Source organism: Agelaius phoeniceus, chromosome 6, assembly GCF_051311805.1.
Source record: "Agelaius phoeniceus isolate bAgePho1 chromosome 6, bAgePho1.hap1, whole genome shotgun sequence".
Lineage (NCBI taxonomy): Eukaryota > Metazoa > Chordata > Aves > Passeriformes > Icteridae > Agelaius > Agelaius phoeniceus.
The window spans coordinates 18,015,399-18,041,408 of record NC_135270.1 but is presented as its reverse complement, the minus strand read 5'-3'; the positions used below and the strand labels follow the sequence as shown (position 1 = coordinate 18,041,408).

The following is a 26,010-nucleotide window of genomic DNA, read 5'->3' as shown; positions in this document are numbered from 1 at the left end:
CACCTTTACTGACTTTGGTCACAATATTTTGACTTACATGTTCTAGGAGCTTTATTGCTTGCTGAAATTATACTACTAAACTGAGGGTTTTCCTCCATTTCAACTTTCAAATCATGTCTTTAATATTGATAAAAATTATGTGCCCTTAATATTTAGCCTTGCTTGAAATTAGATTCCATGGCAATACAAAAATATACATAGTCTCTGATGCCAGAGAAAATCAGAAAGCAGGGAAAGTCTGCTTTAGCATGCAGATATGAAACCTGAGTTATCTTTTTATGTTTTCCCACTTAAGGATGATATCAGGCTATCTGACGATGGCTGCTGTTTAGTGTGCCGAAGAGTACCGAAACGTAAGTAATAATAATTTTGTTAAAAGTATTGATTATATGTGCCTGGTTAGCTATATTAGCTCATTTTGCACAATGGGTGCATAGACAGATGAGGTGAACTGACCAGGTTTGGGTTCACTGCTTCACTGGGGTGAGAAAGGAAACAGGTGGAAAAGAAACATTTGCATTATGCATTTTAAGTCCCAATAAAACAGATTATGAACTTTCCTATTCCCTACTGTTAAATGCTGGCTTTTTTGTGGGAGGGTGAGGACAATGACTACTCTCCAACTTCCATAGATAGACTCTCTTTAAGGAGGAAAGTGAAGCCAGTTCTGAGAGATGGCTGTGCATCAAGCAGTTACCACAGTACTGCTCTTAATTTCTGCATTCTGAATCAAGTTGTCTAAGAAAAAGGGAGAGTTTCATCCACTGATAACACAAACACCAAGTCTTCATTTGGCCCTCAGCAATTAAAAGAAAAATGCATTGTGACTTAGTTTTCTATTTCTGTTCCATCCTCCTTAGTTTTCAGTTACAAACTGTCATATCATACACAGCTATCTATTTATATGCACATGTATTTTAACCTGTTTTCCTTTGCTTTGTGATGACCTCAGTTTGTATGAAGTACAATACGACTACTGTCATCAACTATAATGGCTGTGTGTCTCCTGCACCTGTTGAGATAACGTACTGTGAAGGCAGCTGTGATGCTTACTCACGGTAAGTGGCATAAAAGATAATGGTGGCCTCTTGTCTTCTACTCTTTACACCAGTTACATCAAGCAAATCACAAGTGTTTTTCTGATGTGTCCAACATCCACCCAGCCATCAACTGTTTCCATTGTGCTAATGAACATGATATTGTGCTAGCTTGATTATCTCGAGATTCAGTGTTCAACATCCTGTTCAGCATCATAGTGAATAGATCAAAATTTTGATTTTGCCCATTTAAAACTGAGGTTATTTGTTTCTCATTGTTATCTCACTGGACTGGCTCACTATGTGATCTGAAATAATTCTTTACTTTTTCTGTGCCTTAATGACGACTTAGAGTCATAAATTTTTACAATGAGGAGCAATTTACCCGTATTTCACCACAATACTGTAAGAATGCTAATATTGACCAACAGTCCCACATGCAAGCACGCAATTTCTGGTTATGTTTTGTAATGTTTGGGAGGGGCAGCATTATATCTCACATAAATTCTGAATCTTTCTTATTGGTTTTTCTATCAGATATTCTCAAACGACAAACACCATGGTGCACAAATGCTCGTGTTGTCAGGAAATCAAGACCAGCAAGAGAAAGGTGACTCTGATGTGCAGTGATGGAACCTCCCTTGATCACTCCTACACCTATGTGGAGAAATGCAGCTGTGTGGATGCTGAGTGCGTTACCCAAGGCAACACCCAACAGGAGACACAGCAGATAAAGACCTCTCAGGAGCAAGCAAATGTCAAAAATTAGAACTAGAGAGAAGTCGTCAAACAAGGGCTGAGCATAAGACTAAATAAAGAAACTTCAAAAAATACAAAAGTGTCAAGAGCAGCTAAAATTTTGGATGAAGAGATGATATTTTCTGCATAAACCCTCAGTCTGTCTGTCTACAGAATTTCAGCTTTCATTATCAATATATCTCCCATTGGTTTTTACGTCTGTTCTTTTACACCTTGAGAGGTGTAAGTTCATCTTGACATTTTCTGTTCATTTGTCTTCTGAGAAGTGCTGGACTTCTAATAACATTTTCATTCCAGTTCACCGAGAAAAATCAAAAGACAAATCCAGAAAACAAACCAAACCCAAGGAAAACTGTACCCCTCTGCTTCTATAAGTTTCTTTTTTTTTGTTGAGGAAAACTTAGAGGGCAGAAAGCCATATCTTTTCAAAACTATAAACTTCAATATTTTGAATAATTTATAATGGACATATTTCCCTACATGTTTTTGTGAGGAAAAGGAAAAATCCTATTGTGAGAAGCTGCTGCACACTACTTTTTGTTTACATAACACCATCAGCATAGTAGCTGTATGAAAATATGGATTTTTTTATTTTGTTTTGTTATGTGGTTAACTGTTTACAGAAGAAATATATATATATTTGCCAACAGAGGCATATGAAGGATTTTTTAAACAAAAGTATAATAATATTATTAATAATAATAATAATAATAATTGTAAATTCTTTCCTAGGAAGCTTTAAAAAGTTGGACCACTACTATTTATTACTTTTTTTTTTTTTAACTGATTTATTGGGTAATTTCTTTCAGAATTAATGTTATCCCATCTCTTACTCTCAGTCATGTTGTCTGGGTATGGCATATTTTCTTTTGTTTTTGAATATTACTTTATTTTTGTTCCTTAAGACACTAAAAAGCAATTATGATTAATAAATTTTGAGCATTTTACAGCACATCTGCTTTGACTTTTCAGTGAATCCCTTGTGTGAGAGTTGCTGGGTCCTTAAAACATAGTTCCAGGTCAAAAGTCAATGTGGTACCTAACACCCTATAGAGCTTTGATACTGCTTTAAATGAAAAACACTCAAAACCAAACACTTGGAAATGTTCCTAGCACATCACCTTAGCTGCTATCACTTAGTGAACTCTCAGGAAGCAAGCACCTCTCTGAGTCTGCACATGTTTTGTAGCCCTGAAAGTTCTTTACCTGACTGGCATAAGCTAGCCAAAGTATTTCAAACCAGTCTGTCTCATGTATTAGGGCCCACTGCAACATAAATTAATCTAAAATTGCACTGTTGTAAATCTATGCGGCTGCTACTGAGAGGAAAGCTCATGTCTCTACAAACAATTTGGCTGGGTGCAGGTTGGGTGTTAATGTCATTGAAATGGGTCCCAATGTCTCTGCTGACTTTGGGTTTGTAGCAGAGTTCAGGCAGTTCTGCTCCTGAAACAGACAATGGTCGGAACTTTAGGGTAAAATGCCAGGTTGAAGGTGCAATATGTGGGAGGTGGTTCTGGAAGGCTGAACCTTCCTGGTGCCTCAGCCAATGGGGAAAGGGAGAGGGCAGCAGGCAGCCGGGAATTCAGGATAAAAGGAGGGTGCCCCCTCTGAAACCTCGAGAGAGCAAATGCCACAGGTGTGTGGCCTGGTAGACTCTCTCCCTTTCTTCAAATAAAATTGCAGGACTCCTCAGTCTCCTTTTTGGACATAAACTTCTTGGATTTGTGGAATTTTTCTTACACTACTCAGCTTTAGTAACAGGGTACTTTGAACCCGCCACCACAGCTCTGACTGTACATTGTGTAATGCCAAGCGACATCCTATGAATAACTGCCCTAGGATTTGTAAGGAGAACGGTAAAAAGCTGAAGTTTTTTAAAAAACTTCTCTCCTACCCTACAGTTTGGATGGCTCAACAGAGTAACAGGGTGCCCTGAGGCAGCTTAGGCTGCTCTCGCACCTGTTTTTCTTTTACAGGACAATAACCACCCCTATACTTCCCCCTTCAGAAGCGAGCACTGAGTTTTCCGTGAGAAACACTAACACCACCATACTTCCTGCTGGCAGAAATCCCGAGCTCCGTCCCAGCTTCCTGTTGACACATTGTTCGTTTTTTCCATGCCTTGGGCTCTTTTGCCGCCCCCAGGTGGCACACTGCTCTGTTCCTCCCTTCCCAGCTAACCCGCCAGGCTTCCCAATGCAGCACTGCTACTGAATTCCTGACCAGTTTGGTGTGTAACAGAGTTTCTGGCCTTACCAGGCAGGCTACGAAATGATTATTCCCCTGTTCATTCTGCAGAAGGGAAATAATGTCTATAATAGAAAAGTAATTATTATGTGCTTTGTTGGTCCACAACAGCTCCTTGCCCACCATTAACTTACTGAAATGGCAGATTTCCTGCATGTTGCTTCAAGATCTTTAGTTGTTTTCCTGTACAAAGCCTGCATTTCAGCATCCCAGAAGATATCCTGTTTCCTGGAGAGCCCTGTGTGTCGTAAGTCTGTACCACCAGCCATTTCATACACTGAAAGATAAAAAAAAAAGTACAATGAGGAAGAAGAGAAGGGGAGACATGTGGCACGTGGAAATACTGACAGGTGATAATGGCAGGGGCAGCAGAGTTTGGTGGCATAAGAAAGAAAAACAGAAATAGAAGCAAGGGCACTGACAGGCTTCAGTCCTGGCATGGGGAGACAGGAAGCAAGAGGAACATAAGGTAAATCATGGAGGCACACTGAGGCTGTGTCTGAGCAAGTACTGGAGACCCTGCCTTGGGGAAGGAAGGATTTCTATCACAGATCAGTCCCAGTGCTGGGAAAGAGCACATGGGAACCCTAAATTCAAAAGGAGGACAGGGAACAACATGCTTTGGGCATTAAAGATGAAATGAAAGATCTTGAAACAAGACATAGAGTAAATGTAAACCAGAGTGCTGCAATGGATGTAGTAGAGCAAACTTACATTTTTCCTAAATTTTCCTTTACACAGGACCTATCTTTGCTCTGAATTGTTGCTGACACAGATTGGGTAATAGCTCCAAAGCAAACCTTCCTATAAGCTAGGATAAATTATACCACTTAGCTTTGTCAAAAACAAATTACTATTTTTTAACCATAGATAAATGATGGAGTCAATAAATGATTGGGTGAGAGAAAGTGATTGGCTTGGCAGGTCTTTCCTGACAGGTCAGAGCACCTGCAGGTTACACTGAGCTGTGCTGGTGTAGATGGTTGATGTTTGTTACAGCCGACGGCAACACCAGAGGGCTCTGGGCACCAAAGAATTTCTTTCCAGGCACTTCAAAGTGAGCCACACAACTTTTAGCCTCTTACTTTCAGATCCTCAGGATGAGCTTTACTCCTGAATCTACAAGCATCATTCCACATAACATAACAAGATTTGTTTATACTTCACTAAATTATTTTTTATTCTTACCTGATCGTCATTGGAACACAAGTTGCAGCAGAGAAATCATTCACTTAAAAGTTTTTCCAGCTGAAAAAAACCACCAGTATTCAAAGTTTTAGTGTCTAAATTCAATATTGAATTAATGGGCATTCATACCTTCACTCTCAACTCAGGTCTCTTGTTACGTGGCTCAAGTTTTTCATTACCAACTTATTTTTATTCCTTCTTCACACAATATATTAAATCTCTGCAGTGTAAATAACAAATTACTAATAATCAATTTTCAATTATTCTTTGTCATTATCAGCAACATATAAACTATAACCTGAAATTATATGTCTATTCAAATTCCAGCTTTGAATCCACTTCCAGTAATTCATTTGCCTATTAAAGCAAGGCAGTGTTTAAACCACATCATTTTCTGAAAACATCTATTGAAAGACTTAAGGTTGTTCAGGCACAGCTCAGGAGCTAGGCTGATAACAGAGAACTCAAGAATGGAAGCCACACTTCATAATAGTAAAAACCCAACTCAAAGAAAGAAGTTTTTCACCTCTTCAGTAGGTTTTGTTCTATTGAAAAAAAAAAAAAAACCCAAAAAACAAAAACCAAAACCAACCAAACAAACAAACAAATAAAAAAAAAAAAACAAACAAAAAAACCCCACTCTCTGGCAACAAGCCAGATTAAGACAGAGCTTTATAACAGAAAAGGAGACTAGTTCTATTCAAACATTATTAATGTAATTATAAAACAATTATAAATGCACAGGAAGTACTTTTTTGCAGAGGATGCAGTGGTCATGACTGTCCAATTTTCCTTTGCTTCTTACAACTTCAAAAATTATCTTCCTTCTTGATCCTCTGATTTCTTTTGGCATTCATTATAACTCCCATTTATAACTACAATTTGATTATGAGTAACCAGCAAGTGTTTCCACTGTTAAAACAATTGGGTTTGGGTTTTCTTAAATAGACAGAAACTTATTCTGCCTGCCTCTAACTACCCTCCTCCTGTTATGACCATGCATAGAAAAATAAAATCCCACTTTTGCCTCCTTCTGTTTTAAGAAAGCAAAGGCTATCCAGGCAGTCAAAAATGGAACTCTTAAATAGAGTAATTGTGGATATGTCACACACTTAGTCTCACAAAATGAAAATGTGTAGTCTTAGTAGCCAGTCCTGAAACTAAACCATTGTTTCTGTATTCCAGTCTAGCTACAAGGATTCGCTGGGATTCACTGACTTAAAAATTAAATTAAAATAAAATAAAATAAAATAAAATAAAATAAAATAAAATAAAATAAAATAAAATAAAATATAAGAGAAAAAGAAAAAAAAAAGCCAGAAATACTTGAGAGGAGCATGATTCTGAGGGAAATTTGAAACTGGCTTTTGTTTCAGAGAATATCAGATGTGAACTATGCAGCTGTTCCCTCACTCATTGAGAAGTCAGTCAAAAACTCTCATTCCAGTTTAACTGACCTCTGGAGAGGTGTAAGGCCAAAAGTGAGCTTTCTGTCATTACTCAATGTCACAGCTACTGAAGCACACGGCTGCCAACGGCAACACAGCCATAACATGAAAATCTGCAGAAAAGACATGATAAACACCTTCATGAAATGACCTCCTGCACAACAGAACTGTATTTCTTATTGACATTACTAGCTGGTTGTTCTGTATTCTGGAGAATAAGATTATTCTACCTATTCAGGTAGAATAATAGAATAAGATTATTCTACCTGATCACTTGCCATGCTATTAATGCTTTTCTGCTTTATGACATCATACTAATGGTAATTAAGGTCCATTATTCAAGTATCAGTTATTTTACATAAAATTAGTATTGCAATAGCACTAAATTTGATAAACTAAAGAAAATGCAAAACATTTCCTCACACACTTCATGGCAAGTAGTTTTACAGGATCCATAATAAAGAAGTTGTGACCTATGGTTAGGGTTTTGAAAACCACAAAGCCCAGAGCTCCAGGCACACTGCAGCTGCAAAAGCCATCCCAAGGGGAGCGTAAAACTGCCACAAAATGTCTGCCACTACAGCTTTGTCCTTTGGACCATCCCTAACCCTAGGCTGATTTACCTGCCTAGGGTTAGCGTTCAGGTTACGCCTAGGGTTAGGTTTTAGGTTACGCCTAGGGTTAGGTTTTTATAAACCATGAAGCCCTGAGCTTCAGACACACTGCAGCTGCAAAAGGCATCCCAAGGGGAGCGCAAAACTGCCACAACTTGGCTGCCTCCACAGATTTTTCCTTGGAGCCTGCCGTAGCCCAAGGCACCTGTTCATACCTAGGGTTAGGGTTGCGCCTAGGCTTAGGCTTTTGAAAACCAGAAATCACAGAGCTCAAGGAACCCTGCAGCTGCAAAAGGCATCCCAAGGGTAATGTAAAACTGCCACAACATGGCCTCCTCCACTGCTTTTTCCTTGGAGCCAGCCTTATCCCAAGGCTTTCTTTACTATGTTGGCTTAGGGTTTGGGTTGCGCCTAGGGTTAGGCTTTGAAAACCATGAAGCCCTGAGCTCTAAACACACTGCAGACACAAAAGGCATCCCAAGGGGAGTGCAAATCTGCCACGACATGGCTGCCTCCACAGCTTTTTCCTTGGAGCCAGCCGTAGCCCAGGGCTGCCTTTCCTGCCTAGGGTTTGGGTTAGGGTTGCCCCTAGGGTTAGAGTTTTGAAAACCACAAAGCCCAAAGCTCCAGGCACACTGCAGCTGCAAAAGGCATCCCTAGGGGAATGCTAAACTGCCACGACATGGCTTCCTTCACAGCTCTTTGCTTGGAGCCAGCCATAGCCCAAGGCTGCCTTTCCTGCCTAGTTTTAGGATTAGGGTTGCCAAGCTAATTTTCAGGTTTAGCAAGGAAGCCATGGGATCAATGTTGTCCATCCTTCAGCAATACTGGACACGATTTTACGGAACCGTATTTCAAGAAACAATATTTCAATCGTAGCTGGGGGATTCCATCATAAGTAAATCTCCACTTAATTTATTTTTTGATATCCAATATTATTGGGGTTTTTACAAAATATAATGAAGTTTGTTAGTCACTTTGTGCTGGTTTTGGCTGGGATAAAATTGATTTTCTTTTCATAGTAACCACTACTGGTATATTCTCCTGTGACACAGCTGCACTATAAAATAGATTCAAGTCATCAGTTGCTTATTTGGCACAAGGAAGGCTTCAGCTGATTAAAAAATTTTGTGATCTACTCTCCTCTGCCACTTCCTATCTCTGCAGGCTCAGAGTAAACTGCAGAGAAAGAGCAAAGAACAGTTTGAGTCGACTCAACTCCTGCAAACTTCACAAAGCTCATGAGTTCTTCTGCCTCAGTACCAAAGAAGCACTTTCCAGAACCAAAGAAGCAGAATTTCACATGAAACAGCCACAAGGCTATCAAGGACAGCCTTTACTCCAAGACACATGGAAAAATTTGTCAGCATTACCCTGAGGTAACTACAGTGGACTACATGTCCAGCTACATGTCCAACTACAGTGGACATGATTCTTGCAGGATCTCAATTTACCTCAGAGGAGAATACAAATATGCACAGTGACTAATCTCTGAGACTTTCAGGAAATCATGAAAATGGCTTAGAGACTGCTTTTTACAGTTCATCCACCCAACTGAAAAGATCCCTGAGCATCCCAGATGCCTCAGTAAGGACACCTCACTTACCCAGCTGAGGAAGCACACCTGAGGAACATACAATGACTAAAAATTACCAGAGACACAGAGAATTTTCCCTAGCTTGGTTAACTCATTCTGGTATGATCATGCTGGTGTTATTACATGATTTCTCCAGCACATGTGATAAGATCACCAGGGCTTCATATGCTGGAAATTACACACAAAGCATGAGAATTACAATCTTTCTTGCATTTATGATAGTGAAGATAAAGAGGGAGCCAGTTTTCTAAAGTCAGATTTATTTATTTCTCTTAGTTGTCAGTTCATTTTAGGCTAATTGAGAATAATCTGACCTGTTGATGTAGCCAAGCTAAGGATTCAGAAATAATATGCCCATAATAGTCACCCAGTAGCAAATTGCCTCAATCCTGGCAACTATGGTTTTTAAAAGTTTATATCAAAGATGTAATTAATGTAATACATTACAATCATCTCTCATACGCAATTCAGTCACAAATACCATTAAATAATAAAGAATCTAACTACATTGTGCCCCACACAGGTCTTTTAAAGCTCCTTTTACAAGGACTCAGAGTAATCAGTACAGGATTAAACAAATTTATCTGAATGCGCTCAACCATCCACGCTCATCCATGCTGTAAGAGCTTTTTGGGAGGGAAGAAAGAGAACAACCACTCTCCTGAGAGCTTTTCCATGGCTATGACAAACTGTTGAAGATGCTGCAAAACGTTGGCAGTACAGGAGCTGTGAGAGGCCAGGAAGAAGGAGGTTGTGTCCTTCCCAGGGCCTAACCCAAAACTGCCTGAGCTCCAGGAGTGTCCTCCCAAGAAATGTTGAGAAATACATAAGGAGGAGGACTCCTTTCACCAGGGAACCTTCAGGTACAGCCTGTTAACCCCTCAGGGCCCTGCTGGGTGTGGGCACCAGTAGCAGGAGAAGCCTTGCTCCTGGCAAAGCCCCTAAGGATGGTGTCCACCCCAATGTGAGGTGTTATCTGACTGCCAGAGAAAGGGAGTGTGATTTCTGTCAGTGCACCCCCGTGCAGAAGGGGACTGTCACCAGCCTGTGCCACACATGCAGGGCACCTATTGCTCCAGGGATGGCAATTCACCAGCATCCCCACTTTCCAGGGAAGGACAGCAAGGTATGCACCTGCAGCATGCTGCTCCTGCCTCTTTGGGAAACCCATTCTGAGAGGGCTTGGCAGCTCTGCTGCATTTCTGCTACTGCGACAGCAACCAAGATTGTGCCTGAAAGGGCTGGGACTTTGATTTTACCTTTCTTTCTAATAGATCCTTCCTTCTTTTTTTCAGAGAGGAATTTGGATTAGAAAAAGCCCATCCCCTACTGCAAACAGGCGCTGCAAGTGAAATCACAAGTTTTCCACCTCAAAATAACTTAGTGGAGCACAGGTTAATCCACTTCAGTGAGGTGACCTGTTGACTTGTGCCCAAGATTACATGTAAAGGGTTGAAAAGTGCTGCTGGCAAACTGGTCCCCAACACCCCTGAGGCCCTAGGAGGGGTGCCCTGGCCCTGCTGCAGCCCTGGGGTCAGCCCCTGCAGACAGGGCATGGCAATGCCCTTGTTCCATCCTATATCCCCTGTGGCAAAGCACACTCCATGCAGTATTTATACAGCTGGTATACACCTAGTATTTGTACACAGTGAACAAAGCAGACTGTTCCACCATTCTCCATAAAGTCAAGTTTCTAACGTCACTGGGATTTGGTATGGGTTTATCTTCTTACAAGGTTAAAAGAGAAGAAAAGAAAAATGTATCCAGCTGGGTTTTGAAAGTGTGTCCTTTTCCCAGCCCTTTCATTTTTATCAGCAAGTTTTGCTGGTGTACCCTGGTTGGCTGGCTGCATTGGTACTGCATTTCACAGCCCCTTGTGTCCTAGCAGATGCTCTCCTGTCTCTGCTGGGAGCACATCCCTGCTCTGCTCCCAGGATCTTCAGGCAAACCTGAGGATTCTGTTAGTTTAGATGATGGGCTGATCAGGACAATACAGGGAAGGCTCAGGGCTGTACATATTCCTCCCCACAGTGCCAAACTGTTCTGGCACTGCTGAGGATGTGATGTGTCATACCAATGAACTCAGTATCCTGACTGCAAAAGTAATGACTGTCAAGAGCAAACATGTTGCTTACAAGGAAACGACAAAACATACAAGGACAGCCTGTTTTCCACCTTACTGAAAGAACAATTCTATCCCTGCTTGCGTTCCTTGAGGCTATGTCTGTCTTGTTATTTATTCTTTGTTTCATTCTTAATATCCATTGTATTATGTATCTTAATGTGTATTTGTACTTGTGATTATATTGCCTTGCTTCTGTTAAATGATACAGGCTACTAACTGTAATTCTGATTATTGACATACAACTTATCAAAGTTGTGAAATACATATTTTAAACATTTTTATTTTAATCAGAGTGTATGTTTATATTTTAAATTAAATTCATAAGCTTTCATTTTTCTGAAGATTTGTCTTTATTAGTCTCCAGGAAATACAAAGAGCTGCTTTCAGAATTACATAGGAAATTTCACAGCTGTGCATTTGATTCATTGCGCAGTTGCATAGAAGATTATCGGTCTATCTTGTCAGCCTTAAGCTTCTATAAAACACAATAGCAAACAGAGTGTTTTACTTGAGGCAAGAAGTTATTTTGTTCTTTTCTCCCAAAAGGTTCTGTGTTATCTAGGATGTGACTCAGATACTTCAGCTGTGTTAGGTAATCTGCATTGATATGTATATAAGCTCTCACACTGAGAGTACTTTCTGCAGTTTGTGGCCGAAGGTCCCCAAAGGGAAAGGATATACAGGGAAAGTGCAGATTTGCTGTCTACTGTTGTTTTTATTTCAAACATGTTTTTTCCTCTTATTATCAGTGGAGCTACTTGTACCCCTATTGCTCTGAAGTCTGTCCAGCCTCCCTCTTCAAATCAAAGTCAGATGTAATACAAAGTTTATAGGCAGTGGCAATGGCCCAGCTGGCATAATTAGAAAAATTAGGCGAGCTTCTTGGCACAGCAGGCCTCCAGTCAGCTTAGAGAGTTATTTCTTAGGTATGTCTACCTCAGGAAGTGGTGCAATCCAGCCAAATCCTACTCTCCCAACCCCTTCAGCTGAAGCCAGAAGACTGGATTTGCACAGCCAGGACAAAATTTGGATCACAGTCAGCTCCAAAAAAAGCACATCAGCCTCATTGACACTTGAAGAAAAATCCTGCATTGTTTTAGAAATCTGAAGTCTGGCTTTCTCCCAGGACTTCTGTTCCACTATAAACACTCTAGACAATCAGTTTTACTACTGTGACATATATATGTTGCTATTTTTTTGCTTCCCATAGTGTTACATGTACATTTAATTACACTGCCTATAAGTTGCCTCATGTGCCAACAGCCATGTTAAACTCTAAACAAGCAGTCAGCATTTCACCTGTAAGCAGCAAGGGGCCTGGGTCTCCAGGGATTGTTCCCAGCAGAAAAGATTGGTCCTTCTGCTGTTAACATGGGTGTGTTTGGGGCTGTGATGGTTGCTTGTTTTACTGAATCAGGTTTCATGGCAGGAATTTTCAGGGTCCTCCACTTGTATCCAAGCATGTAATGTCATTAGCTCCTGGTAGTGGACAAAGTTCTTCTAACTGGAAAAACTGCTTTGCCCTTGGGTTCTGCAAAGGTTGAGAGTAGTTGTCATTTTATCTCAGATAATAAATCTCCTATTCATTTTGACAAAGGCTTGGGTGTTTAACAGCGTCACACAAACTGAATCTATACAGAGCAAACAGTCAGACAGAGACTGCCATTGTGGATGAGTTGTATTACCTTCAGCCTGGTGGCTAAAAATGTCCTTGAAGCATAGTCTTGACTCTGCCTCAACACAATGCACATGCTGACAGATCAGAGCCTTGTAAAATAATTGTTGGTAGATAAAGTAAATCCTCATCAAAAACGTACTCTCTGATGAAAAGATCAATAGAAGTAATCAAGATAATCTGTTTGGGAGCCATGTGAAGGCTGTGGAAACAGAACAAGAGTTGGGAGTTTTAGCTGAAGTATTTCTGCAAAAATCATGCAGCAGCATAAGTAACATTTCCTTAGAGGAAGGAATGAGTAAAAGGGAAATGGCAATCCTAGTCTGTTTACTCTCTCTCCCTCTTTGTTTTTCTTTTTTTCTCCCTCCCTTATCTGGTGTGGGTTTTTTTTGTTTTTTTTTTTGTAATTTTCTGATTGCATTTCATTAAGAACATTTCCATTTCATGGCTGTGGGGTACTGGTTCTTAGGTGTCAACTCAGCAACATTCTTGAGAATTTATAAAACTCTAAACTCATGAATAGCTGTGTTGGAGCAACTGGGATTACTGATGTCTGTAAAGTCAGATTCTATTTAAAACCCAATTCCATTCCACATACTTGTTCAGAAAGAACATAGGCTTTTCAGAGCAAACTTACTGCATGCTTTGGCATTAGCTTTACCCAAACAGCTAAGACCTCCACTCACATGGACGAGGATTTTCCTGTGCTAGGCACCGTAATATCCTATGCTCTGAATCAATTCTTTGAAATATGCACCTGCATGCTTTGCCAAAAGAGATTAGAGTTTAATTTTGTTTACATCTGTCTTCATTGTCCTATTTTTTATTTATTCAGATATTTATTAAGCCGTGGTGGTGCTTGTAGAAGAGCATAGAATTACTCTCTGCTGTGCTGTACAAACAAGAAACGTGAGAATTCTTAGAGATAAAAGTAACATAAAGACACGGAAGAGAGGAGAGAGGGAACAGTAATAAGCATCTAATGCTACCTGTGCTGGTTATGAAGTTTAAAGGAAACAGACAACTGCTTGAAACCAGGATTTTGCTAGTATTTCTGTAGTGTGTTCACTGCTAGTTTTCAGGCAGTAGTCACAGTTTTCATGGAGTGAACAGTAGCCATCAGAGGGAGGGATCAAAGTTGACTACTGACAGAAATTTTTTTTAACCTCCAGCAAGCAATGTCACCTAAAGGAGACTCTGAGACACAAGGATGTCCGTGCACCACCTCCAAGACAAATAAAATTCAGAAGCATGACGTCCTTTTCATGGCTTGCCCAGAACAGCACAGAAAGGAATTCTTTATATCCAGTTATTTAACTCTTTTAGTCACATAGGCCAGCCAGTATCTTTAATTGTGTTTGGTTTATTTTGTCTCCAGGATCTGGAGGTCCAAATAGTGATATATCCCATTCATTTTTTCATTTGCTATTTCATCTTCCTCACTCATCCGCATATGCCCACTTCCCTCTGACACCTTTCTGCATTCTGCCTCCTCACTCGTTCATTCCAGCTGTTCTCCCTGTATGATCCCCAAGGCCCATATTCTTCTTCTCCCCTCTCTCCCAGGCACTGCTGCACTTTCCACCTCCCCTTTGCTTCTCTAAGAAGAAGCTAACACACTCATAATCCAGTTACAGCAACAGCAAAGGCCAAAACAAAAAGGTGCAGTGAAAACTCATGTGCTAGCAACAGCTGAGCTGCAACAGGAGGTTATGAAGAGCATGAAATTGGTCAGTCTTAAGGAACTTCTAAAGCAAGTTAAAGGCCTTCCAAGTTCCATTTTGCTTCTTCTCTACTGACTACAAGCATGATCCTTATGCCCTTTATAACAACAAAGAAAAGCAACAGCATGAATTCCATAGACACAGTGGTCTCAAAGGAACCACATCAAGCTCCCCTGAGCACAGGTTTGTGCAGCATTCAAGGGTATTCATCAGAATTATCACTTTGTGCCTGCTCAGCTCTTTCCTTGATATTCTGTCGGCCATGGCCATAGATGGGGTATTGGTTTGGATGGACATTTTCTCTCATGTGCTTGTGGTCATGCTTATACAAAATAATCAGGGTGGAAGGAGTCCTCATCTGGTTAAAACCAACATCAACTTACTGTTCTTGTCTTACATTAGTGTTGAGGTAAAAAAAATCTTCAAACTTATTAGCAAAGCAAACATGTTTATCAGAAGGATTTGATTCTGTTTCCCAGTGTCTAATTTACTTTCCTGCTGAATTACAGAAAGGTTAAGAGTTTGATTTGGCATCCATTAAATGCTTTACTGCACAATAGAAATACCAGGATCTCTCTGAGCTAAATGTAACACCCTAGGATGGCATCAGCAGTTGTATGAACAACTTGATTTCTGATCAGTTCTAATGGAAAAGTGTTTGGTTTTTCAAGTGCAGTTGACAAGGCATGATTTTCACACAAGCAAGTCCCCACCATATTCCATGAGGAGGCAATATGTTGATTTGTTAAATGATATATCAAGCAATTTATACTCTTTCTACATTCTCACTGAAGTGTTTCCACCTCCTCCTTCATAAAAGACTTGGCAGAAGTGGATCAAAAGTCTATAAAGTGTCGACTTAAGAAATTAAGTTTTTAGAAAAGAAATTTCAAGAAATTAAAATTTTGACAAAGTCATAGCAGTTGGAAAGAGGGTCTTTGCATGGAATATGTTGTGTAATCTCATCTGGCAGTGCTATGAAGTAAAGATATAAGAAACATTCAGGAGCAAATAAAAAAAGGAGTCAGTTATGTTCAAGCCAAGGTATAACTGCTTGTTCCAGATATTAACTCATAGAAGTAGATATAGTCATTCAGCTGCTATGATTATACATTGCATTATGCATTGCCTTGGGATAGGAAGCACTTGGCCCCCTTAGTGAGGTAGCATGGGAAAGGATACAATCATTATCAAAGTATGCATTATTAAAGTATTAATAAAATTTATATGAGCTCCCATAGAAGTCTCATCATTGATTTCAGTGGGAGGTGAATAATGTTGTATGAAAATTAAATTCTTATCCAGCTCTGAAAAATAGAGGCTAGAAGGGAGCTAGGAGGTTAATCACTAAAATACAACTGCAAATTCTTATGTTTGAGCAAATTAGCATAATTTAAGAGAAATATAAATTTGCCTAGAACTTTGTCATGACTTTCATTGTCTGGATTTCTGGACCACACGAAAAAATACCCAAAGACAGTTCTTCTCCCAAGGTATTCTTCATTAAATCAATTCAGATAATCTTCCTGCCTCTAAGCCCATAGGAATAACTTTCCCACATTAAGTTTCAAGGGCCTTTGAATAAAAATAGTCTGAGGAAAATTATTTTTAAAATAAATTTTGATGTAGAACTGACTAATTCACATGCATAAATATAGTTATGTTCCTTTCACTTTATGAGCAAATATTAGCTATAATGTGACTAATTAGTTGGTACGCCCAAAAGAACAACCATGAGAGTTTCTTGACATTCTATTCAATTCTTCTTGGTTTCAAAATATAACATGCCAAAGGTTTTGCTCCATTCAGAACTTTCATATGGATTTGATCCACAAATACCCTAGTAAATAATTCTAGAGCCAGATGTCTTTTTGGGTACAGCTAATGTCTCTTATGTACAGAATGAGCTCATTCAGTTCTTTCATGACTGGTTGAACTGGAAATTCTTTCCCAAAGTCTTACTTGTCTTTGATCTTGATATGTACAGGATTTTGTTAGGAAATAAGTAGCACTAGATGGAAAAACCCATTGGATTGTCCAGGTGTGTATACAGCAAGGTTTGTGGTTGAGACCACCTTACCACTCAAAATTAAGGCAGGTTTATTTTAATCCAGCACTATGTTCTATTACATACAAGAGTCCCAAGAGGTGAAACATTTCTCTTCCATGAGTGAAACAAGAGGGCATTAGTTACTTTGCTCAGATTGGGACAACATCAAAAGTACTTTAATTTGCCCCTAGTGTCAAGGTATAATGAAGTCACTGCAGGCAGAAGAGCCCGTTCCTGCCCTCAGCACACCAGAATATGGGGGAAAGGGTTTGCATTTAAAATTATCAATTTTCAATAATTAGGTTAACTCTAGGAGCAACCAGTATTGATTTTCTGTCAGAATCGTATAGAAATGTAGAATTTGTTAGTTTCTTCTTGAGACATTTATAATAAAAATATTTAGCCAGGGATGGAGATGGAAATCAGACACTAGAGAAATTTTGCATTCTACATCATGAAGCTGATAGCAAATCCAAGGGTTCCTGACTCTCAGCAGACTCCCATATCCACTCCTGTGAGAGACAAAGTCCTACCAGATTCCTGCAAGAGATCACACCATTACTTTGATTCTGAATTAGAGAAAATTTATTTTGATACTTTTTCTGTTAACATTTCTTGCATTATACATCAAGATTCTTACTGTTAATTGTGTCCTATTGTCCTATCCACATCCAGACTCAGACTTTAACAGAAATGCCCAGTTTTTGTTTCCTAAGTATTTCAAATGAGTTGCAAGTGATGTGAAACAGTTCAACTGCTTTACCTACCCCATCAAGAGATGAGTTGTGGAAGATGACAAGTTGCTGAAATCACTTAATCTTAGCACAAGGCACAGGGTATATGAATTAAAATAATATGCTCTACGTAGACAATGAGCTACACTATCTCATTGCAGCTATGGGTAGTATGCAGTATGGGTATGGGATATCACAAGAAAAATGAAGTGAAAAGATTTGTATCCTCCTTTTTCCATTATGATAGACATTTCAAGCACTTCTATATGCAATGCAGTTTAATAAGCTACCTTGGTATTACTCATGATTTAGATGCTCAAAAGAATATCATTAACAGGTTTAAATATTTATTTCAGCTACAAAAAACTGACTGCCTGTGATCCAGCTCTGAAAAATGGAGGATAGAAGAGAGCTAGGAGAATTTGACATTCTGCTTTGACTGGCCCCTAAATACCATATGCAGAATGGCAATTAATTTAAACCAAGTGCGAGTTGTTTTGAATGTTCTTTCTGTTTGTAAAGAACAAAACTTAAAATTGCAACTCACCTCAGCAGTAAAATAATAACAGCAATCAGTACAGATGTATTGCTCTGGAAACCTCTTGTTGCAACTAAAATTAGTCAAACAGTGCAGTCAAAGAAACACCAAGATTCTTACTTTGAATTGTCCATGTTTAAACACAGACATGGGCAGAAATAACCAGATTTTGTTTACTAAGTACTTTAAATGAGTTGTAAGTGGTTTGAAAATCAGTTCAACTGCTTTATTTACCCCAGCAGTGGCAGACAGCACTTTGCTGTCCTGTAATTCTTGCTTGGTCTTAAAATAAAGGGTGATGCCATGATCTGTGGAAGCAGAAGCTTGCTTACCCCTATTCCTGCTTTGCCTCTCTCATTCTGTTTGCTGGCTGCAGAACACCCTCAGAGAGCAGGTGCTGTACTCAGCACCAGGCTCTCTTCCCAATGTCTGGTAGTTACCAGTGTTTGACAGATAAAATAAGGAGAGCATTTTAACAGTCACAGCCACAAGGGTCACAGTCCCTCTCCTTCATGGAAGTGGCAGCTCTTGTGATGTCCTACTTACATGGCAACACCAAGGGATTTGGAAAATCCTACTTTTAGGAAGCATTTTAGGGAAGATGACTATACGTAAGAAAAGGAATTAAACTGGAACACTGATTCCCCGTTCCTGAGCAGGCAGAAGCACATTTAACAATCTCATGGTGATTTTTAACAACTAAAGAGGATCTCTGAAATTTAATTAGGAATTAGTTAGGAAAATAAAGATGGAAACAGAATTAGTAGTAAAAGGCTGGTGCTGCAGCATTTAGATGTGTTACAAGATGAGTACTTGTATGAAGACCTAGAAGCTCCCTGCAAGAAATTTCAGGCCACAGATATGTCATCTGTAAAACTTTTTATTTCAGTTCATGTACCCAAAAATTTGGAGGAATAATAAATCATAAACCACATGTGATTTTTTTGCACAACTATAGAAAAATAATTAAACTCACAATGGATAATCTTGCACAAAAGGGCGATGAAATTTTGGAGTCCAGACATTCACTGACAAGGAGAGACAGAATGGTAAGCTTGGCTCCTCAGACAGAAGTTCACCTGAGCCTCTAAACTCAGTTTTCAGATAAGAATTAAACTTAGAGCCTGAACCTCCCAGATAAGAAGCTTGACATTCCAGATGTCAAACCAATGATATCCTAGGCTGTACCAAAAGAAGTGTGGTCAGTAACTCAAGGGAGGGGATTCATCTGGAGCACTGCATCCAGCTCTGAAGCATAAGAAGAACACAGACCTGTTGAAATGAGTCAAAAGAAGGGCTAAAAAGATGATCATAGAGCTGGAGCACCTCTCCTGTCAGGAAAGACTGAGAGGGTTTTTCAGCCTGAAAAAGAGAAGGCTCTGGAGAGACCTTAGAGAAGCCTTTCAGTCCCCAAAATGGGCCTACAAGAAAGCTGGAGGGGCCTTTTACTAGGGCAGAAAGAGATAGGAGAACGGAAAATGGCTTCAAACCAAAAGAGGGCAGGTTCAGATTAGACATTGGGAGGAAATTCTTTATCATGAAGGTGGTGAAACACTGGGTCTGGTTGCTGAGAGAATCTGTGGATGTGCCATCCCTGCAATCCCTGTAATCTGTGGATTGTCCATCCCTGGACAATCGTCCAGACCAGGTTGGATGATGCTTTGAGCAACATGGCCTACTGGAAGGTGTCCCACAGCAGGAGGGTTGGAACTAGACAAGCTTTAATATAACCACACACTTAAGGTGTCACTCTGTAATTAAGGAACATGGGCTAATACTCCAGAAAAATAAGGCAAGTTACTTCATTATTTCTACCTTCACTGCTCTTATCTTGCACTCATTTTTTTTCCCATTTAGACAATCTAATCTCCATAGAAAGTTTTCTTCCACATTCCACAGTATCTTGCATAACCAGTTGTAAAATTACTGTAACATAGTAAAAAGTAATAACCGTATATAACACAGAGCTCATCTGCCATGCATTGTTAAGAGTTTAACTCTCTCTCCACATGATTTTCAGCCTTGTTTTCTCTGAAGAAATCTCTGTGAGATTTCTCAAGTGGTGCGACGTGTCATAATAAAAAACCCAGACTGTATAATTTATTCTAAGAACCAGGGAAAGGAGCCCATGGCCAGAGAGCATCCAGCATTTTCTTCCACAGTAGCAGTGTACATATTTATTGTGGGGAAGTTAACAGGCCATTGAAAGAAAGGGTGGAGAGTGAATCCCTGGGAAGGGCTGGAAAGTAAAACCCTGGGGAGTAACCTGTAGACTGATGGAAGGAAAGAATGACTGAAGCTATCAGAGACAGGTGAGAAAACTTCAGCAGGACAAGCTGAGGACAGCAACTAAACCTCTACAGAGCTTGGGGAAAGGGTGTGCCGGATCCTCTGCTTAAGTTAATACCAACTTCGTTGACGTTAATTGCAGGCTGTCATTACGTTACCTTCCACGCCACAATGGGCTCTTCTCTGACCAATCCAATTCTTTCATTTTGCCAGTTGACATGGCAAGCAATGGCTTCACAGATCTGAGGCACAGTGCCTGGGCACAAACCCAAACCGGGCACAAAACCCGGGTCCCAGCTGTCTCTGGTTTATCACACTTGTGAGGAGGTACAAGTTCTTGTCTCTACAGGAGCTGTAATTTGAACACAGAAGGCTAATGATTTTGGTTTTCACTAAGAGCCTTACTACAACCCCTACCTAAATTCTGAATGCTTACCTTTGCCACCCTCATATGATCTACCTTCAGGTTGTAATTATGGTATTTATAGTATATATGATATTGAAATTTTATCTGGCATTTGCAATTTTAGATTGAGTATAATCAATGTCCCAAGTTTTGCCCCTACTTCTGTGTAAGAAACCAAGAAAAAAAGGTAAAATGGGAGATATTATATCCATCCTCAGAATTATTTGATTGACTGTTACAAGAGGTACTTTGAGTGATCAATCCATTGGAACAGATTTTTGAAACAAGATCAAAACGAGAGAAGAATATTTGTCAGCCATATCATTGGTTGTTGCAGTTAATTTCCAATGACTTCCAATAACTTTCTGATAACTGGTGTTTGTCATCTCTACAGATCTATCCTGAATTTTTTGCCATGGGAATTAATACTGAGGTGTCAAGACAAGTTCTGGTTTTTACACATGTTAAAACTGAGAAAAACAGACAAAAATGCACTAAATAAATAAATAATGCCTTTGATATTTCCCTGAAAATTTCCTCTTTGAAATGAAAATGCTTTGTTTTAATGCCTGCCAATACCAAAAACTGTGGTCCCTTGGCATATTCCTGATACAAATTAACAGTAAAAACAGTTGCTAAGCTTCTGGTTTTAAAGCACTTCAAAACTTGTTTATGGAGTTTCTTTCCCCCATATAACTGTAGGTGAGAGCTTGCTCCTATGTAAGCTCTTTTCACTGTATTATCTGGGAAACTGAGAAGTCCTTGAACAACTGTTTTTTAATCTATGTGAACCACTTGAAGCAATTCTTGTGACAAATGAACCTTTTTGCTTAAACCCTTGTAACTTTTGTGATACTTTCATCTACAGATGTGATTCCCCTAGCAATCAGTAAAAAACAAAAAAGACTTGATAGCTTTCAAAATTTCATTAGCCACCCAACAGAGTGACCTGAATTTGGGTTGGACTCAATGATGTTGAAGGTCTCTTCCAACCTAGTCACTCTGAATTCTGTGAATTTCTTCTGCACCTGACAATGTTATTAACAATTTCATCCAGTCCTTGGGGCGGAGAGGAAGAGAGAGGCTGTAAGGTTGAATAAGCTGAATACTGGAACATGTCTGACCATCCCTAGAGATCAAAAATCTCCATCTGAGCAGTAGCAATCAAAGCAAGTCCAGAATATGGAAAACTTTGAGAAAAATGCCTGGAGACAACTGGGACAGCCTTCTGTACAACCACTGTGCACTGCTAAATGCTTAGTGTAATAACATCTTGAAGTCTGACATGCATTGCTTTGGTCACAAAGAGTTATTGGAGTGAAAATTAAAAACTATCTTAGAAAAAAGAGGAAGTGTTTGATATTAGCACTCTGCCTAGCAACAATCCCCATAAAAGAGACAGGGCAAAAGAGAAAGCAGCCTTGACCCCAGTGACATCCCAGGGGTGGACATCTCCATCACCTTTACCACTGAGTATGAAGAGCATTGACTGCACCCTACATTATCAGCATTCCCTTGCTCTTATACACCCAGTGGAAATCAAGAAACTCTCTCTGAATGTTTCAAAGCAGCACAAGAAGGTCCTGACATTCTGTTCTGCCCCTCATGCAGAGGTGGGTGTGACTGAGAAGGGAGGCAAGCTCTGCTCCTCCTCACCATCACAAACAGCCCATAGCTAAAGGCATATGCACGTTGGTTGCTGAAAGCCAAGTTTGTTAGGTGGCTTGTCTAATTGTGTAAGTGAGACGAGTAAATTTGTTTAATACAGCTAACCGGTCACGTAAACAAGAAACCATTTGCCTTCTCTATGTACAGATGAATTTATATTCATTAGAAGTACTGGCACAGAATAAAACAATGTTCTATGGGCAGGAAATGCAGTATTTTCTTTTCTCCTGGTTTGCTGAAGCATAAAGATACAGATTTAGAGTGTGTCAACAGCTTACCACTGCTTAGGAAGATATAACTTTATTAAACATCCTGGACATTTTGACAGAGAACACGTTTCATACTATAGCAGGCCAAAAAGTTGACTTAAGTACCCCAACATTGCCATAGCAAGCTTCTACTGATTTCAATTTTCTACTGAAATCAAATCCAGATAACACTCCATAAAGAAACTATTTTTAATTTATTTTATAGCACTAAATATGTGAGGCTCTAATCTCTTTAGAGCTAAACAGAAGTGGAAATAGGGGCTCAACTGGAAAAAATTGAAAGAAAATTACATCATTCAATTCAGTAACACCTGAATGGAATATTGTACTATATGCCCCTATTCTTTTACAGAAATATTTTAAAATGTATAATTGCAGGGTAGCATTTTGGTTAGAACCCAAGGGAGTTAGGCTATGGCTGTAATCCCATTTAACAATTAGAACACCTTCCCAAATTTGTGTCCTTCCCCTGCTTCAGCAGAAATGATAAACACAAGCAGACACTGCTGTACTGAATCTTACAGTTATGCAGAAGGTAAAACTGTCCCATTTAACCCAAAGAAATTCCTTTCTGCCTCTCCACACAACCTACTTTTTGTGGGTTTTTTCTCCTTACTCCTGAGGCTCCCCCATCCCAAATTATATCTCCCAGATCCCTCTGGCTAAATCCCCCACTGAGCAGCAGCCTTCATTCCATTCTTTATCATGGAGATTGTTTTAATCCATCAGTTACCTGCACTCTAGAAAACTGTGAGGAGGCTAAAGCCGAGGGTGAATTGAGGTAAAATGATGTATATACCAAGTGCTGGACTGGAAATTGTTTTTGCCAAACCTAGCAGTTTCAAAGAATTGTTTCAGTAACTTTGAATAGTTTTGTCCATCTTTTACTATTAAAGTAAGATCTATTGACCTAGGAAATAGACAGAAATCTGCCCAGAGCAACTCATCCTACCTCCAATGTCAAGCTAAAAATGATAAAGTGACAAGAAGTAGAAATACTGTCTGCACTTATTGTAGTAAGCATTTGTTCCTGCTTTTGAAATGATTGCCCAGTAAAACTGCAAAAAAGTCAATGCTCAGGAAAAAAAGGTCTGTTAAACTTTTGCTGGCAAGCCTTATACCCTTGATTCATTGCCTGTTTCACTAATTTGTAGTTCTCATAACTCTGTGGATGAGAATGGAATTAAACAAGAATGATTCTGAAACAATGTAATCATGATCACAGACTATAATCAATCTTTTTAGTCCTAGAAAGCTGCTACAGGACTGGCTGTCTGGCTGGCTCCTGATGTTTTCTATGAGAAGGCAAAACCAGAGAACTGAAAAGTAGAGTTGAAGGTTTAAGGCAATCTCTAACAAATGCAGGACAGGTGTGGGTGAATCTTCTTCAGCTGGGTGCCTAATGCCTGTCAGTGCCACACAGAGGGGTTTCCATGGCATACACTCAGAGTGGCCACGTGAAACTGCAGCACCCTTCAAGGTTATTATTCTGTTCTTTTTACAAAAAGATTAGCTGCCCCAATAAGCATGAAGGGACTTATTGATGCTGGGTCCCCAAATATTAAATATTCCAGAAACTTCAGAAATCAGTGGGGTTTTTTGCCAAGGAGTTGCCTGGCATCAATTGTAGTACTGAAAAACTTGGAACAGTTACTTGCCATCCATCTGCATAACTGTAAAGCAACACCAAATTAAATTTGTTCCAGGACCTGTTATTTGTGGAGGAAGAGTTGCATTTTATTTGCAATAATTTTTTTACTAGATAGAATCTTAAAATGTACGTACGTAAATGTATTTACTCCTCCCAAAATGCAAATAATGGCCAGTTTTTAAGGAAGGAAGAGCATCCTCTGTTTACCTGTTCAATAGCTAAAATCCCCCAAACCTCACCTTTCTACACTCTCTGAATCAATCTGGGACTGAAGCCAAAGTCACCTACTATATAAGAGCGACAAAGCACAGATGAACTGCAGTCCTGATCAAGTTTAGACCCAACATCCTTGTGCCAAACTCCACTCAAGATGGGGTTTGGCAGGGGGATATTGCTACCAGAATGGGCTTTCCTGTTAGCAGTTTGCTGTATCCATCAAATTGGTAAGAAATCTTCTTTTTTTATTGGGAAAAGAAAAAATACTCTGTTTAGACTAGTAATACATTTTAAAAAACTATACTAATTGATTCATATAAGAGGTGGCTGATTTCTTTATATATTTTCATTTGAAATGTCTGTCTATTAACTGGACCAATTTAATATTGACTAAACTTCTATATACTACTATAACTACATATGGAAAGTAGCCTTGAAGATCAAATCCAAAAAAACTCTTATTCATGTCTTAAAATGTCAGCTTTTCAGTGTCCCATATGCCTTTAAAAAGCATTTTATTCCTGTTGCATTTTGTATTAGAATTCATTGTTATGGTTCTTGTGAAATCTAAGCCACCACATTTTCTACTTGCTAGATTAGACCACTGGTCAATCTTTTTCAATATTTTGTCATCTATCAGGGGCTAACACCAGATTTCTCAACATTTCTTGCTACTTCTTTTGCAAAAGCAACCAGGAGGGAATATTCATATGGCAAGGAATTTCAGTAACTAATTGCGCAGTTACTAATTTATAATACCCTATGCAAAATATTTATATAAATTACAGATACTGGGTAGGAGCAGGACAGGGAGATTTATGTGAGACCACAATCCATTATTTTGGATGGGGTTTTTTACCCTGTCAGTATTATATGAATCAGGGCTGGTCTTGGCAACTTTTATTAATATGAGTAACCCTGTTAAGCTGATGGAACCAATCAAATTGGAGCTACTTGCAGGAGTACAAGCTTGATAAGCCAGTCCTGTTCATGTACAGTAATTTCTGACCTGTCTGCTGACATTTTAAAATCTGCAGATTGTCTAGGTAAATTTATCTTGCATATCATTTTCAAAACATTGAAAAGTGCAAATATAATTTAAGGCTGCTTTATAGTTTGTGAAATAAACCCTAAATCACTGGCCAGTTGGTCTATATTGTGCTTGAAAACACAGCAGTCTCATAGAGTATAAACTTCTGTTTGGAGTTATGCAATGTTGGTCAGAAGCGTTTGCAGCCATTCATGGAACAAGAAAGTTATTTCTCCTGTCCAGTGCTGATCTGATAAACTGCTTGACAAATGAGTGGTGATAAGACAGTGCCCAGCAAACACCTCTTTATTTGAAACACACCCAGTGGGAAATATTTTCCGATATCTGGACTAAAGAATAATGGTCCCATCCCATGCCATCTCTGCCAAGATCGTGTGACTGCCTTTATATTTCGTGTCAAATATTAACTTTTATAAACTGGTGACAACAATAGTTACCAGCTGGATATAGACTTTGCAGGATGCATCCAAATATTCTTAATAATTAGATTAGTTTCCTAATTATCAAATAGTAAATTTCTTACAACCGAGAGACACTTATTTTTATAACAGTAAACAACGTGGCATTGTGTAATTGGAATTGCTAAACAAACCACTGAAGGTAGAATTTCCTTGGGAATGATGTATTTGCTAAGTAAACAAAAGCTCCTGCTGTTTCCTTGAGAAAAATTAACAGAACAAAATACATATATAGATCTATTTTGATCTGTTACAAAGGTTCC

The 26,010-nt window shown here is 39.3% G+C and overlaps 1 protein-coding gene across 1 annotated transcript in view; it reads left to right on the top strand.

Moving 5' to 3' along the window:
- Window positions 1-26,010, top strand: part of LOC129121834 (uncharacterized) — a 65,111-nt gene that overhangs the window by 242 nt on the left and 38,859 nt on the right. Inside the window, exons 2-4 of the mRNA XM_077180547.1 lie at window positions 296-353; window positions 953-1,058; window positions 1,575-1,741. Of these exons, the coding sequence (XP_077036662.1) occupies window positions 296-353; window positions 953-1,058; window positions 1,575-1,741 (331 nt within the window). The remainder of the gene's footprint in view (window positions 1-295; window positions 354-952; window positions 1,059-1,574; window positions 1,742-26,010) is intronic.